This window comes from Heptranchias perlo, chromosome 28 (genome assembly GCF_035084215.1).
Source record: "Heptranchias perlo isolate sHepPer1 chromosome 28, sHepPer1.hap1, whole genome shotgun sequence".
Classification (NCBI taxonomy): Eukaryota; Metazoa; Chordata; class Chondrichthyes; order Hexanchiformes; family Hexanchidae; genus Heptranchias; species Heptranchias perlo.
The window spans coordinates 39,149,872-39,167,592 of NC_090352.1; the positions used below are offsets into that span (position 1 = coordinate 39,149,872).

The 17,721-nt window shown below is 41.8% G+C and overlaps 1 protein-coding gene across 2 annotated transcripts in view; it reads right to left on the reverse strand.

Annotated features, from left to right (window-relative positions):
- ywhae1 (tyrosine 3-monooxygenase/tryptophan 5-monooxygenase activation protein, epsilon polypeptide 1) overlaps positions 1–17,721 on the reverse strand; it is a 40,222-nt gene that overhangs the window by 10,423 nt on the left and 12,078 nt on the right. For both annotated transcript variants that reach the window (XM_068008563.1, XM_068008562.1), the window contains exon 2: positions 4,501–4,700. In XM_068008563.1, coding sequence (XP_067864664.1) covers positions 4,501–4,700 — 200 coding nt within the window. The remainder of the gene's footprint in view (positions 1–4,500; positions 4,701–17,721) is intronic.

Genomic DNA, 17,721 nt, shown 5'->3' on the forward strand with positions numbered 1-17,721 from the left:
TCCAGCATTTTCTGTTTTTATTCAGATTTCCAGCATCCGCAATATTTTGCTTTTGAGATAGAAAGTGCGGTCAGTTGATTTTTGCTCACGTGCAGTCATCACTGGCTGACGAACTGTTCTACATGCTTGATCAGCATTACTGTATTCCATTTTTAGGGGTTATAAAGAGCATCCCAGAGCAGTTCCTGCAGATTTTTCCCTTCTCATCCCCATCCAATGTGGGCAAACACCTGAGCTGTCCAAGCTGTCATGGTGGAGATCAAAACTCACCATGTGTATTTTTTGGACTGAAGAGAAAAAAATATATTGAATAGCTTGGTATTAGTAGTAAAACTTATTTTTAAAAGTACTCTGAGGCATAAGGAACTTTTTCCCAGCAGCATAAAAGTTTCCTGGTCCAAATGTTCCACAGAATGCCTGATGCACCATGTGTCACATTCCTATGTGCAAAATGTTGAACTGGCCACTTTGATGATACCACCAGGCAAAGTTTCAAGTCTTGAGCTTTGATTGACAGAAAAATCAGTCCAGGAAGCCAGCTTTCAATCTCAGATCAATTTTGCTTCCACTTCCCAAGAATAGTGCAACCCTAGAGAAATCCCAGAAAATACTATTTGTTTGATTCAAACAACTGTTTGATTTGAGCACAAGCTGAAAACTCAAAACTAGCTGGAATAAGAGCCTGCCAGTCATTAAAAGCTAAGATGGAGTACTTCAACTGCAGTTTTACCAACACAAGCCACTTGTGTTTAGAAGTGTACCTGATGGGTTTCATTACAGCCAGTTCATTGCTCACATTTACTCCTCCGTGTACAACTCAAAGCACATTTACAGAACTACTTCAGATTACAAATGTACAGCTTGGTGCTTTTCTGAAAGGTACGTTAGCAGCATTTTCAGTACAGTATAACCCCTGGGACAGACCGTTTAGTGTGTACCCCAGACACCAGAGCAGGGATTTTAACTTCCAGGCGGAAAGCAGGGATGTGCCATGGGAGGCCTAGTCGATTTTAACAGCCGGGTCTCATTTTCTAGCCTAGAGGCCGCCCTCCAGCACTCGGGTAAGTTGCAGGGTGCGCGTGTAAGTGGATGCTGGCAGTGCTCTTTGGGTTTGGGGTGGAGGGGGGGTGGCGGCGGCGACAGGAGCAGGGGCTGCACTTTCCTTGTGGGTCCTGGAAGAATACTCCTGCTTTAACAATCAAGATTTTTAAAAAAACTTACCTATAGGTGCCTCCGCCAGGTGTCCAGCAGGTTTCATTAGTTGGAGTTAGCACTGCAGTCGCTTCAGCCAATAGGCCGGTAAAATCGCACAAGGGTCCTGTCTGAGCGATAGGACGTCAATTCGAACGTATTAATGAGGTACCTGGCTGATTCAGGTGGACTCAATTGCCATGGGAAGTTATCGGAGTGGAGGAAAAAAAACTGTCCGATTTGGAACTTCCGTTCCACCCAATTTCCGCCAGGCGAAGGGAGTTAAACGGTCCCCTCAGATTTCCAGGAGTCTAAGGGGCCTCAAGCTGGATTTAGATTGATCCAAATCCTTTAGGCATTTTCACATTTACTGGACAGGGAATTGAAGCAAAATTCACAAGCTGCATTCCTAAAGGCAAACAAACCCTGACAAGTGAAAATCATCTCCAAAATTGAAGTCTGCGGCTAATCAAATTAATTCTCCCTTCCCCGTTCTACATGGAGTTTCACTGATGTCATGAATTGACTTGCAGCCGAGCTCCTCAAATACCATTCCAATTAGATCAGCAAGTGGAACAGATCATACACAAAGAATTTGGGAATAAAATCCATTGAAAATTTAACTTCAGATTTCCAGAGCAGCAGCTTACTACAACGACATTCCTGGCCTGTATGTCTCAGTCCCACACCAGGTAGTGCATGCATCCATCAATCCATCCGACAGTCTCTATTTTCAGCTTCGCTATTCAGCATTCAAACCACAAGGAAAACAGTTAGGGGTCGCTCCACTTCTCAGGATCACTTTTTTATTATCCTGGTTCATCAGGTTTTGATTTGGATTAGGTTCACAAGCTGAAGAGAAATTGTGTTGTGCACATTTATAGCAACGAGCAAAACTGTGTCCATGGAAACAAGTGTACTGGGTTTTTAAGTGAGATGCCAGTGGAAGGGAATGGAGCAAGCTATTGAGGCAACAAAATGGACCAAAATAGCATGAATTGCAGCCTTTTCTCAGCCACTTCAAATCACGTCTCCTTTTAAATGAGAAAAGGTGTATTTTTTTTGTTCATATGCTGCTCCAGTAATGACAACTTTTTGAAGGTGGGCAGCCATTTTACCACTCACTGGCTTCTAGGACATTTTGATGCACGATGTGGGTATGAATACTGTAGAAATTTACCAACTCAAAGCAAACTTTCGACAAAAAATGGTTTGCAACAAAGTGCCATCATGCTCTGTGCCATGATGAAACCCAGGGGCTGTACACAGATTAGTCCTTCAGGCTACTTGGCCACGCTGTGCTCTCTAAGACATGTTAAGACTGAGAAATTGTAAAGGAACAATCTGGATGTAAAAAGCAAGTCTTTGGAAAAATTTCACAGCAACGTTTTTGAGGGAAAAAGAAAGAAAACTCCCTCAACAGAACAGTGCTCTGTATTTTTGTCTAAGTAAAAAATGTGTAGGAATTAGCATTGAACCAAAGCATTCATACAGCACTGCTATTTAACCACATACAAAGGACCCCCTACATTGTGTAGGGATCTTAATGGAAATTAAATTGGGGAGCCACAGATGAGCAAAACTGGTTTGTAAAGATTCACTCGCCATGTAGAATGACAGAATTTTATAGCACGAGAGGCGTTTGCCATCACACCTTTGCTAGCTCTCCGTTATTCACTTATTACGATCCAATTAATTTCCTGAATGAACAAGTGACTTCTTCCTCTCTCAATTTAAACTGAAGCCTGTATAAAACACAAACGATTCACAAGTCACTGGTGTTGAATGAATGAACTCCTTGGCAGTCTGTATTACAAACATAGGAATCAGTCTCATACCCATAATCCCAGACATCAGCTAGTTTCTAGCATTCTGGCTGACTCAATCCTTACATACCAAGATTCTGATCTTGGTCAGGTAGTAGGGATGGTGCAGAGTAGAAGCAACCAGTTTCATTGTAGGATGAGAAAACGGCTCTGACAATGCAAGGCATTCAATAGTGGCATTGAGACACACTCGGGATCAGTGCTGTCCCCATGGCTGGAAAAAGGTGCAGTGACCTAAGGGAGAAAAGTCAGGGGTTAAAAAAAAATGGAACCCACTATTCAAGTGAAGTTCAGACACTAACTTAAATTTGGTGAATGAAATGTTGAGTGTTCCAATTGAGAGGGGCTGGGAATGGATTAAATAAATTACAAATCAGCAACATTTGTTTGAAATGAGAAAATTGTTATTCTTTAGTTATAAGTGGACTCCTTTGTGATGTAGAAACAGCACTGCTTCATCCAAGATTCCAAGAACACAAGAAAGAACACAGATTTCCACAGACATCATTAATTGAATTTTTTGGCATTAGATGTCTCAGCTTTTCCATGTAATGCTCATATGAATGGATTCATTTCTCTGATTGCTTTAAAAAGTAACCCCATATGATAGGTCCTACAACAAAATTGGTTAAACCAGTAATGCATGCCGCCTCCCACAGTCAAACCGCACTGGGAAAACTCAAAATGCACGCAGGAGCGGTAGATTAAGTTGGCACAACCATTTTAAGAGCACCAATTCAATCACTAGATTCAAGGAATACTTGATAAATAAATTGAGTTTCAATGCTCCATTTATAGGTTGCGCTGAACTCCTCAAAGATATTACTGCCTTGTCATTCACTCAAGCATTTATTACTGTGGTGTATGTTTCAGTAATATGCCCCAATTATAGCAGTCCAGACTTTAGATTCTATATATTTGGTTATTAAACTCTAATATAACACTTCTATGAACAGAATAGAACATAATTCAAGGTTAAGAAAAGGCTAGTCTATTGCTCTTCCTTGCTTTTTAAAAAAAATTCTCAGCCTTGTGGACACAGGACTGCTTTTATTACCACCTCCAGTTGCCTGGACAACTGAATGGTGGCCTAGGGCAGTAAGAGGCAATCAAGTAGTGTGGGACAGTAGCCCCATGTAGGCCAGACCAGGCAGGGGTGGGAGGCTCCCTCTATCACCGGCGCAGGCATGATGGGCTGAATGGCCGCCTCCTGTGCTGTACCTACTACGATACTTGGCAGATTACTGTTTCATGTCTCTGCACTCTCTCCAATGCATGTTTTTGTGGTACGGTGATAGCAACGTAGAACAGGATTTTTAAAAAAATACATTGAAATATGAAACAAAATTACAGCTTTAAACTCACTGCCAATCTGTTGGGAGGCTCAGAAATCATCCCACTGCCAAGAAACACGACTGAATTATTACCTGGAAACTGACACACACACACACCTTGTTTGGGATAGAAAACCATTTGGCCTTACCGTTTGTCTGTATTCACGGATCATTTTTAGTTTGTCTTCTCCACCTTTGTTTTCCTCCTTCTGCTCAATACTGCTGATTATCCTCCAGGACGCTCTCCGTGCTCCAATCACATTTTTATAGGCCACAGACAGTAAGTTCCTTTCCTCAACCGTCAACTCCACGTCCATACCAGCTACCTTCTTCATTGATTCCACCATTTCTGTGTCACAGGAAATAAATATAAATCAGCATTGTAACTAGTAATGGTCAATGCAATAAGAGACAATGCTTAAGTTTTTCAAAGTTTGTGGTTTCATTATTTTGGGAGGGAGTAAAGAGTTAATAGAACCAAAGCACAAATGGTATTGGAGCCCCAACTTCTGACATCCTGTTACAGGGGTAACAGAAAGCAGGTTTAGACTAATGCACCATACACCGAACTCTGTTCTGAGGAACTCCTAAACTCAAATCTACCAACCAATTCATTAGTTGCTAGTCAGCTCAAATTTCATTTATTTTTCTGATGTACCATTTTAGTAACCCATGCAGTCTACAGTACAGCTGCTATTCAATTGTAAATGCAAAAAATTTAATCCAACCCCTACATTTTTGTTGCATTTAACAACTATTGTACAACACTAATTAGAAACTTTCAAGTTGCATTGACTTGAGCTTTTAAAAAAAATACTATTGGTGGAAGCAAGATGGACAAAGGAAAATTTGCCACAAATCCTACTAAACCAAATGCATACAAAATCCGCAGGTACTAGTTTGTACCTGACTTTCAACCCATTTGAAATTGATTGCTTCCCATAGTACAGAACACTCAATATCATACCCTGTGTATTTTAAGCAGCATGTCCAATCTTTGCCTGCAATTTATTAGTTCCACACCGGACAGGCATTTGCACAATTGGCAACGCATAAAAAGCTGCCGAGTGCACCACACCCATACTGGTCAAGTTCCTGCAGCTACTATGCTTCAGCACACAGAACAGCTCCACTATTACAAACTTTGAACAAGCTCCTCCTGCTTCAGGGAATAAGATTTCAACTTCCACCCATTCCTCCCCAAATCTCCACCCCAGACCACATTTACACAGTAATATTCCCACACAGCAAATGCAGCTGGATGGGCTAGACCATCCACATAAAACACACAGCAACAGATCTTATCCCTGCTGCAAACCACTTTTAAAAAATCCATTAAGTGGAGTTTGAGAACTGAAGTGAGCAAAAATAATCACTCCCAAAATCTTCCAGGCAAAAAGGTCACACTCTCAACTTCCCACAACCCCAGCTGGCTCCACAGCATCGAGTAGGAGCTTGGAAGAAGCCTGGAGTGGGCTACCTGTCAGCCTGGCATACAGCCAAGGAAGGGATGCTGAAAGACACTTCAAAGTTGTAATTAGGGCCACTGCTTTACGGTGACTAAATCAATCAAATTCCTTGGCATGGATTTTTAGTAATGCTTTGCGGATTGCATTCCATCAGTTAATAATTGGATCAATTGGTTTATAATGGCCGAATTCCATATTACATGGAATTCTGGGACTTTTCCCAATGTTCTGAAGATAGAATTTCATGTCTGTCTGTGAAAGTCCTAAATCAGTGGCTTCAGTATTACCAGTCTTTACTGATGATATTTTGGTAAAGAAGTGCATCAAAGTCACAGTGATTCTGGTTTTGGATAGGCAGTAGTCCTTCTGCAAATGGTCTGATGGGTTTACTATCTTGATTCTGTCTACATGAGGCCTGAGTTCTCAGTCCACCTATACAGACCAGAAACATACTTTGTTACCACTGTTGACATTCCATCAAACGTTGGGGAAAGCCCTCAGCAAAATGTCCCACTGTGGTGAAATCCATTCCACAGTATAAGCACAGCCAATTCAGAACAAAAAAAAAAGCACAAGATTAGAATTCGGAGTAAGTGCTGTTCCTAGCACCAATGTATTATAGTGTGCTAAACTAGAGGCAAGTCTCGGGTTATCCATTTGTGTCAAAGGCAAAATGGAAGCAGGCTGAGTGAACTCCCTGCAATGATATTTTATGATAGCCAGCGAAAAACACACACTAGAAGGGATAAATTCAAACTCTCTGCCAGAACCAGGCATATTGGCCTAGCTGATCGATATCCTGGCATCCACAATCACCAACCTGCCCAAAAAAGTGTAGCTCCTGCAGTTTTCTGCTTCTATATTGTATAAAAACCCATGCTAGTAGCACCACCTCCTACTGCACAGGTCTCAAGCAATGTAAAAATCTTAACATTCAAATATACACACCAGGAAAGTAAGCAGTACACCTCTATGTGCCAGCCACAATTAATCATCAGGGAAGATAGCCATTCAAGTTATTATAACTAAGGACAGCAGAAAGGTGACTAATGAAGAGCCATTACTGGGCCCAAGTCCAATCTAACAATGACCTACCATATTACACTATTTCTCTTGGCAAGACAATTTAGTGATAATAGAACAGTTTCACTCTTGCTAATGTTAAGTGCAGGTAAACTACCTCCTTTAGGATAAAACAAGACACTCAACCTACATTGGTAGCAGAAATCGGGTAAGTATTTCACAGACCAGGTAGTAACAGCCACTATTTTGCTTTATTGAAATTCTAGTGACAATCAGTGCAATGCTCCACATACCCTACCCTCACTAAAAAAGTTTGCACATGCAAATATAGTAAACTGAAATATTAAGTCTCCAACTTTTCCCCTCCTGATGGTGCAAATATATGCTGAGATATGTCTCTGGGTCCCAGTAACCATTCAGTATCCCATCCAAATGGACAATCTTCATGTATGAACTTTGGCATTAGTGTCAGCAAGCTAATCAATTGTGGAGGGGACATCGCAGGCTAGCCCAATCTTATACTTAACAGCTATCTGGAGAAGCTGGGGTTGTTCTCCTTAAAGCAGAGGTTAAGGAGATATTTGATAGAGGTGCTCAAAATCATGAACTGTTTTGATAGAGTAAATAAGGAGAAACTGTTTCCAATGGTAGACGGGTCAGTAACCAGAGGACACAGACTTAAGATGTTTGGCAAAAGAACCAGAGGCGACATGAGGAAAAAATGGTTTTACACAGCAAGTTGTGATGTGGAATGCAATGCCTGAAAGGATGGTGGAAGCAGATTTAATAAGGGATTGGGTAAATACTTGAAGGGAAAAAATTTGCAGGGCTGTGGGGAAAGAGCAGGGGAATGGGACTAGCTGGTCTGCTCTTGCTCGAGCCGGCACGGACTCGATGGGCCGAATGGCCTCCTTCCATGCTGTTACCTATGATTCTATGAAAAAGAATTCCTCCCTAACCTCTTTCCTTTTAATGCTAAATATATGCCTTCTAATTACTGACTCACAAGTGGAAAGTTTTTCCTGGTTTACTTTATCAAAAATCTTCACAATTATCAGGTCTCCTCTTAACTCCCTCTGCATGAATAAAAAGAGTCCCAGTTTTCCTAGCCGCTCCTCATAACTGAAGCCCCACCTTATCCCTGGTAGCAGTGAATCTGATCTGTACCCTCTCAATGGCCATTTCCCACAGTAATCAGGAAAGTGAATTCTGGATGCTTTACTCTCTCTCTCCCCCTTCCGCAAGCTGATTGGACACCAAGTCTGGCCCAGCAGGGTCCAGAGATGCAACCTGCGATCATCCTGGTCTCCAGCTCAACATCGTACAATGCAGTGCATACGTCCACTTGACGTTTTTCTCGTCTTATCATTTCTAACATTACTTATCGGGCAAGCATTTTACATGGGACACAGCTAGTTACATCTTCTAGAAGACATGAAACCTCAACTGTTTGGGCAAAAGTTAAAGGAAAAATATTGCCCACTTCAATAAATCCCACCTCAAATTACTGCAGCATTAGCAGTGTAGCATGCAACTAAGTATGTAATCTAAGTCAGGAAGAAAGCGATTTGGTTCAAAGCTGCTGAGGGGGCAGTAACACGGTTGCAATTTTATGCAACAGGCTTTAATTACCAATTGGTGTCACCCGCACACTTTTCAAATATTTTAAGAGTTCAGTATTTACAAGGCATGAATCCGGTACTGCATCAGAACCCAAGGTGGCTGTGTGTAACTAAATACCAAGAAAATGTGGCTAAAAATAACTGCATTTGAGCCAGAGACGTTAACTGAAGTTCTATTGGGTTCATATACAGGACGGCTAAACAAAGAAGAGCTGGCTTGCTTCCAAACACACAAGACCAAACTATCACCAACAGACATGTAGTAAGAATTAGTCAGGCCACCTGGAAACCTAGTTAGTTCTAAATGCAAACACATTTTAGCCAAAGCTGAATGAGAAAATATTCAACATTACTCAGCAGCGCACAAGAATGGGTAGGAAATCCTATCAATTCACGACTCCAAAATGGCAGGCCCAAGGAGGAGTGTTATATTCTGGATACAGCTGAATCAGTATGCCTTTGGCTTAACAGTAGCATTCCCGCCCCTGAATCAGAAGGTGCAGAGTTCGAACCCCACTCCCGGCAGTCCTGGCACTGGAGATCTGCATCTAAATTCTGGGTTGATATCCAGTGGGAAACTTGTGTCCGGTGGGTGGGAGTGCCTCCTTCCCTCATTGCATCAGTTGTAGGAGCTTATAAAATCCTCTCATCGTGTAGGACATCCCATCGGCTGGTAGAACGATGGTTATGGCCACGGCAGAAGCGTTCACAAACGGCCTGTCAGACTGTTAATCAGCCTTCAAATCCTTCCACTACTTCACACTGTTCTCCAAGGGAAGAGTGCGAAAATACAAAAACAACTATGCTAGTCACTTGTATTACTTATTTTGAATGCATCCTTAAAAATTACTGGACACAATACATGTTGTTGAACGAAGTTTTATAAATACATAAAGAGCAAGAGGATAACTAAGAGTAGGGCCTATTAGAGACCAAAAAGGTAACCTATGTGCAGAGGCAAAAGATGCGGGTTTGTTAATGAATACTTTGCATCTGTCTTCACAAAAGAGGGGGACAATGGCGAGATTGTAGTTAAGGAGGAGGAGTGTGAAATATTGGATGAGATAAACAGTGAGAGGAAGTATTAAGGGGTTTAGCATCTTTGAAAGTAGATAAATCTCCAAGCCCAGATGAAAGGTATTAAGGGATATGGGCCAAAGGCAGGTATATGGAGTTAGATCACAGATCAGCCATGATCTTATCAAATGGCGAAGCGGGCACGAGGGGCTGAATGGCCTACTCCTGTTCCTACGTTCCTAAATGCAAAGAGAAGCAAGGGAGGAAATAGCAGAGGCTCTGACCATCATTTTCCGATCCTCCCTGGCTACAGGCGTGGTGCCAGAGGATTGGAGGACTGCTGGCGTTGTACTGTTGTTTAAGGTAGAAAGAGATAGACCGAGTAATTATAGGCCAGTCAGTCTAACCTCGGTGGTGGGCAAATTATTGGAATCAATTCTGAGTGGCAGCATAAATCGTCACTTAGAAAGGCACGGGTTAATCAAGGACTGTCAGCATGGATTTGTTAAAGGAGGGTCTGACTAACTTGGTTGAATTTTTTGAGCAGGTAACAAGGAGGGTCGACGAGGGCAACACTTTTGATGTAGTGTACGTGGATTTTAGCAAGGCTTTTGACAAGGTCCCACGTGGCAGACTGGTCAAAAAAGTAAAAGCCCATGGGATCCAAGGGAAAGTGGCTAGTTGGATCCAAAATTGGCTCAGTGGCAGGAAGCAAAGGGTAATGGTCGATGGGTGTTTTTGTGACTGGATTCCGCAAGGCTCAGTATTGGGTCCCTTGCTTTTTGTGGTATGTATTAATGATTTGGACTTGAATGTGGGGGGCTTGATCAAGAAGTTTGCAGATGATACAAAAATTAGCCATGTGGTCGATAGTGAGAAGAGCTGTAGACTGCAGGAAGATATCAATGGACTGGTCAGGTGGGCAGAAAAGTGGCAAACGGAATTCAATCCAGAGGAGTGTGAGGTAATGCATTTGGAGAGGGCAAACAAGGCAAGGGAGTACACAATAAATGGAAGGATACTGAGAGGTGTAGAGGAACAAAGGGACCTTGGAATACATGTCCACAGATCCCTGAAGGTAGCACGACAGGTAGATAAGGTGGTTAAAAAGGCATATGGGATACTTTATTATCCAAGGCACAGAATATAAGAGCAGGGAGGTTAGGCAAGAACTGTATAAAACATTGGTTAGGCCACAGCTTGAGAACTGCGTACGCTTCTGGTCACATTACAGGAAAGATGTGATTGCACTAGAGAGGGTACAGAGGAGATTTACAAGGATGTTGCCAGGGCTGGAGAATTTCAGCAATGAGAAAAGATTGGATAGGCTAGGGTTGTTTTCTTTGGAACAAAGGAGGCTGAGTAGAGATTTAATTGAGGCATATAAAATTATGATGGGACTAGATAGAGTGGATAGGGAGGACCTATTTCCCTTTGAGGGGTCAGTGATCAGGGGGCATAGATTTAAAGTAATTGGTAGAAGGATTAGAGGGGAGCTGAGGAGAATTTTTTTCACCCAGAGGGTGATGGGGGTCTGGAACTCACTGCCTGAAACGATGGTAGAGGCAGAAACCCTCAACTCATTTAAAAAGTGCTTGGATGTGCACCTGAAGTGCCATAACCTACAGGGCTACAGGCCAAGTGCTGGAAGGTGGGATTAAGCTGGCTAGCTCTTTTTCCGCAGGCATGGATACAATGGGCCGAATGGCCTCCTTCTGTGCCGTAACTTTCTATGATTCCACGATAACCATAACCTTGAGAGTGCGCTGTCCACAATCACTTCCCATTCATATTGGTACATAAGGGACATTTCTATATAAACTGTCTGCTCCCAAACTGTTTCTAAATGTGCTTGAAAAGGACATCAAGGGGGAACAGCCACATTAAAATGTATAGGCAACGAGGTTATGGGGAAATTCAATGGGTGTTATTTTCCTTGTAGTGCAGTATCTGATCAGAGGCAAAATTTGTGACAACTGTAAGATAAGATTGCGCAGTCACAGAAAGAGACCAAATAGTCAACTGAAACACAAATATAACTACACCCGAGTTTATTAGTGCATTCTATAGAAACAAAAGTCACAAGAGATCTGCATAGCTGATTCGTAACCACTCATTGCTGTCTGTGGATGCCCCGCCCTATGACTAAGTGCTAAACGGCAGAATTAAAGTAATCCAACAGTCCAGGCTGCTTCCTCATTTTACTGCACTGTAATCCCCAAATTGCCCAGACATTAATTCTATTGCTAAAGCAGCACTATTTCCTGTCCCGATTCTCTGTAGTAGAATACAATGCAGCCTTCATTTTAATCCTCAACTTCCTACACTGTGAACCATAACTGATATTAGATTAGAAGATATGAATCATTGTGAAAGTGGAGTTGAGGTAGAAGATAAGCCATGATCTTATTGAATGGCGGAGCAGGCTCGAGGGGCCTTATGGCCTACTTCTACTTCTTGTGTTGTAATGAACAGAACTATTAAAGCTGCAGTTCAGGGCATCAAGCACAAAATCATGTTAGTTTAAAAAAATGTTCCCCTTCCATTTTATGCCAATCAACCCCCTCTCTCCCACCCCTGTGAAAGATTTGACTGCTTGCTGCAATATAATTCCACAGGTGCTAGTTGTCCTCCAGTCCAAATGTCCATTATCTAGGTATGAGCCTATATACTGACTGAGTATTGGCAGGATATTCAACCTCAACATAGCCAAGCCCAAAATGCAGAACTCATTCAATTTGATTAGTCTCATGCTGTTAAGGAAGATTTGTAACCTTAAAAAAAGACCCCAGCTACAAAACTTGATCCAGGGACATTACCTTTTAACTGAAGGCTATTGAGTCACGTGATAACAGCTGAAATTTGCATTCCTAAATCCACTAAGTGGGAAGAGAAATCTCAATCTTCTCACTCCATATCCACCCACACACACTTAGCACCAGGAATCACTGTGTAGTGATCAGGAGCCAGAACCCTGCTGAATTATCTCCTTTCCTAGCCTAAGGCTAGAAAGCAGCCTCTCTCTGACAACAAAGCCAGTCATCCGCATAAATGCAGTTCCAAACCTGTTTCTTACCACTCCCTGGAACAGCAAAGCTGGAATACCACATTCAGAAACCACCCTGTAAACTATTCATTTCAACAAGCTGCCTTAATAGTCCTCACAGAAAACTTATTCCAAATTCAATTTGGCTTTGAACTCCAAGGAGAGAAAATGTAAAAGAATGCATTGTGGAGTGTCAAGGAAATAGCATGTTGCTTTTGGGCTTAGTATAGGTGTAACCAGAAGCCTCAAATCTGAGCCTCTAGAAATTTCACCTATCACACTGCAAGGGAAAAAAAAAGAGAAACTCACCATTTCCTACAGTATATCTGTCAATGAACCAACTTCAGTTATAACAGTCATATCACCATAAGCATTAAAGGCGATTTCAGCACATTTTTAAAAACCTAGCAACATAAAGACCTGCAACAGTTTGGAGATACAGCCAAATTAATTCACTGCAGAGACAATGTCTCAGTAATTTATGAAGAGTTTGGTGATTTCCACTCACAGGGTTGAATTTATTATCTGAAGTATTTAAAATAAACATTTTTGAACTATGAACAGTTGTTTGAATTCTGCTAGCAGTTATTAGTAATATGAATTAGAAAATTTAATCTGAACATAAATCTCCTCCCACCTAAATCCAATCTCCCTCTTTTTAAATACCAGCATGTTTTTTCTGTACCCACATCCAGGAAGGTTTGTTAAAACCCATCAAACCTGTGAGACCCATCTCCTGCCACCCAGTTTCTGCATCAGGTGAACTTCAGATTACCATATGCTCTGGCAAAATAGGTGGTCAGGCTACAGCTGGTTACAACTCAACAGCAGCTCTCAACCCATCCATACTTAAAATGGTTCCTGTAGCTGCAGCCAAGCATATTACTCTACATTTCTTTGTATGTGTGTATATATTACTTTATATTTATATTATATACACACACACATTTGGTAATTAGCAGTGGAATGGCAAAATTAGGGATTCGATCACAAAAATACATCTTCAGTTTGATGCAGGGATATGTTATGCTCCCATCTTGCACACTACAGTAAGGACAAAGCAGCCCGCATGATTGGCACCCCATCCACCACCCTAAACATTCACTCCCTTCACCACCGGCGCAGTGGCTGCAGTGTGTACCATCCACAGGATGCACTGCAGCAACTCGCCAAGGCTTCTTCGACAGCACCTCCCAAACCCGCGGCCTCTACCACCTAGAAGGACAAGGGCAGCAGGCACATGGGAACACCACCTGCACGTTCCCCTCCAAGTCACACACCATCCAGACTTGGAAATATATCGCTGTTCCTTCATCGTCGCTGGGTCAAAATCCTGGAACTCCCTTCCCAACAGCACTGTGGGAGAACCTTCACCACACGGACTGCAGCGGTTCAAGGCGGCGGCTCACCACCACCTTCTCAAGGGCAATTGGGGATGGGCAATAAATGCCGGCCTCGCCAGCGACACCCACATCCCATGAATGAATAAAAAAAAGCACCCTTCCTGCTTCCTCATCCTCAACACAATTTACAACATTCCTGGTCCCAAATTGGGAACCTAACTTTTGAAAGACCCTAAAGAGAGCAGTCCACACACCCTTTCTCCAAACCAGCACAAAGTACAGGCTGACACCATACTAGTATTTCTTGCAACACTGCACTGCTCAGACGAAGGAAGGAAATGACCGTTGAAAATAAGTGTTTAATTCCCAGGCGCTCACTTGCCTCTAGCAAATGCAAACTGCCTGGGATAGGCTCAACTTCCCCAACTGACAACCAGCAAGATAACTGCAGTAATTCTTGGCAAGTGAAAATCAAATTTACATTCTCAGCAAATTTCATTTGACTAGCATATGATGAAAACTTGTCACTTTTGCATTAGCACTCCCATTTCGACAAAGGGGAAAGTGTTTACTTTCAAAAGGAACACCATACTATGTATGCATTTCTTTCTCTATTTTCTCCCCATTCTCATCCCTTTTAAAGGCAGAGTGTCCTTGCTAGGATGGGCAACTCCAGTACTTCTCCCAAGTGGCCACTGTTCCAAGTATGAACCTCAACAAAGGCTATTTAACTATAGGCAGGGACACTAATGACAGGTACACTTTCAGTGAGGTACCGGTCGAAAGTGGGAAGGCCTCACCAAGGGCCCAAAGGCTAATGGTACCACTACTGCTGTCCTGGTTAAGATCAGTTAACTCAAACCTGGGAACCTCCTTACCCTCATGGAAACATTCTCCGAGCCACTAGGGGACCCTGTGGGCAGTTTCTAAAATTTGATATTGGATATTGAGAAAAACCTCCACATAAATGCCAATTTTATTTTTGCTATTCAGACAAATGAGGATATGCTAGTGCCTTCAGAGTTCAATCAAGTCCCTTGCTGGCTGCACAAACTATGAGGATTTACATGTCCCAATGTAAATTCACATTTATTACAAAATTAACAGTCATAACTGAGCTGCACGCAAAGCTGGGTCACAGCTTTTCCTTAACAGTGCCAGTTTCGGAGAGAGGTTAGAAGAGAATGTCTCCACTGTCGTCCGACTACTTGGTACAGTGACTAACCAAACTTGTACCAACTGGTCATGAAGCCAGTATGCTCTGGCAGACTACCATAGCGACATTTGGCCTTCTGCAGAACATTTCTGGCATTGTTGCAGTGGGGTTAAGCCTGATAAATCAGAACTTCTACATGCTGTACAGAGGTCCAACCTATCTAGGTTGAGTTAAACTTATGTTTGTTGTTCAGTCTCGTAGCAAAGCAATTGAAGATACAAGGAAAATATAAACTTAATCCCTAAGCAGGCTGAAATTCAGGAATAACTGGTTATCATTTGATGCTGCCCCCTCCCCCCTGGAGACTTCAGCTATCCAAATGTTTCCCAGCAATTAATGAGCCTGAAATTGGAACAGCTGTTAATTCAGTGTTTTCACCCCAAAGAAACAGGATCATAGTAAGCAGCAAAACTGTCTCCCAAAAAATGGTTTTATATAATGTAAAAAAGGAAACAGTCACCATTATATCTGCATTAATGGTTATCAAAACTAAACACAAGCAGGTCAAGACTATAATAGGGAGACTAGGAGAAATGGAGGACGTAGAAGCGTTGTCGAATGATTCAGACAGGCTACTCAACTGGACAGTTAAAATGCAATGATTGGCTTTTGCACATTGATCAAAAGAATGGACCCAAGTATAAAATGAATGGGATTGAATTAGCAGAGGGAGACTCAAAAGGCAGTGATGGTTTATTCAACACGCTCAATTTCTGGAAGTGTAGGTGGGTAAAAGCAATACAAAGAATCATTTAAGTCTATTAATATAGATTAAAAAGTCCTTGCACACAGTGCACACTTACTTCCTGTAACACAGCTAACACCTCACTTAAAAAACAGCGCACACTCTGAAGAATGTCAGAAAGATCTGTTAGTCACTGAGAAAAATGAAGTACAGCACAAATATCTGCCTGCCCAACAGCTGCTAGTACCGCACAGAGTTAGGGAGTGGTTTTCATCAGCAACATGTGCAGTGACTGCTCCTTCCCAAATAATGTGCACTGCTGCAGAGAGCAATAGCAAACAGAACTCTTACACTCCCTAATATGCTTCATAGCTCCTCATAGCCCAGCAGTGAATAGACACTGCCTGGTGTAGCGCTACGCCACACAAACTAGAAAGTTTAATTTTCAATGTGTAGACAGTGCTGAGTTAGTTGATTTCAACTGAAGCAATATTGAGAGCTCTACAATCGACCTCAGTGCCCCGAGGCTAGGGAGGGGAAACAATTAGAGAGTTCCTGTTCCTAATTGGTATCCAGTTACTATCGCTGGAAAACGCACCCATGTTAATATCAGGCTCAGCGGTGACACTCTATAACCACACTATGATATTAATCGGTCACAACTGGAAGTGCGGTTCCTTTTGACTTTATTGGCCTATCACTACAATAATGGCTTCTGTGATGATTGATCTTTGGGATGAAAACAGAAGAGTTTCAAAGCTTTCAAATTAACACATCCTTGAAAGATCAAGAAAAAAAATACACTGAAGGATATGCAGCCAAAACATGAACTTTTAAAAAAAAATCACTCTTGGGATATGGGCATCATTAGGTGATAGGCCTTCTTGAACCAGTGCAGTCCATATGAAGGTGCTCTCAGTGGTCTTAGGTAGGGAGTTCCAGGATTTTGACTCAGCGACGATGAAGGAACGATCTGACTTGCTGTGTATTTCCTTAATTTAAAAAAAAATTTCCACCCCCTTGAAATATTCTTAGCCATCTGGGTCTATGCTACAAAAAATTTTAAATTTAACAAATGTTGGATTAAAAATTAAAAAGATCAAATCACGTCATTAAATCTATTTTTACTAGTGGGTAATAAAATGAATATATTTAGTCCACAAGTTAATAGGTTTTACAGAAATGAGTCCGCTATTTTGTTTACAAGCCTTTCCTGAGATCAAAACTTACAATTACCATTGTTACCAGCTGCTGAGTTTCACAACACAATTCTTAAAACTGTTTTGAGTGTATTTTTGGTTTTAAGTTTACATGTTCCCACCCCTGCCCATAAAAGTTCCACTCCCTTTGTCCATCCAGATACCCTGGTAGACACAAAGCCTGCTCTCAAACATCTGTGGCCGAGCACCAGGAACTGCCAAGACATGACCCTCCCCTTTAATTGTGCCAATGATCTGACACTACACTGGCTCTCATCATGAGCAGACAATACTTCACTAATGTTACAAAGTTCAAGATGTTCTCTCCAGGCATACTAAATTTGTATGGTCAAATGTACTCTTCACAGCTTTTATGGATACCTCCAAAAATCTCAGACCCATTATGCTTTGTTGAAATCCTAAAGAGAACATGGTCTCAGAACTTTTGTAACTTTATAACAGAAAAACAAAATGGACAAAATGAACATTGAGGATTGGGTTAATTCTGGAGAGAATATTTTGATCAATTCAACGCTACTTAAGTATTGGTGTGAGCAATTTGGTGATAAATTAAGAGTAACGCACAGCTTTGAAATATATTGGCTTAAATGTGATTTCTGCCATTAAAAAATAGCCTAGTAACAATGACAAATAACTTACCTGTAGGGCCATTGCAGCTGGTTTCAAGTGATTGTAGTTGGTTTGAACGTATAACCGCAAGATGTTTGGATACAATTACAAGTAAGTGTG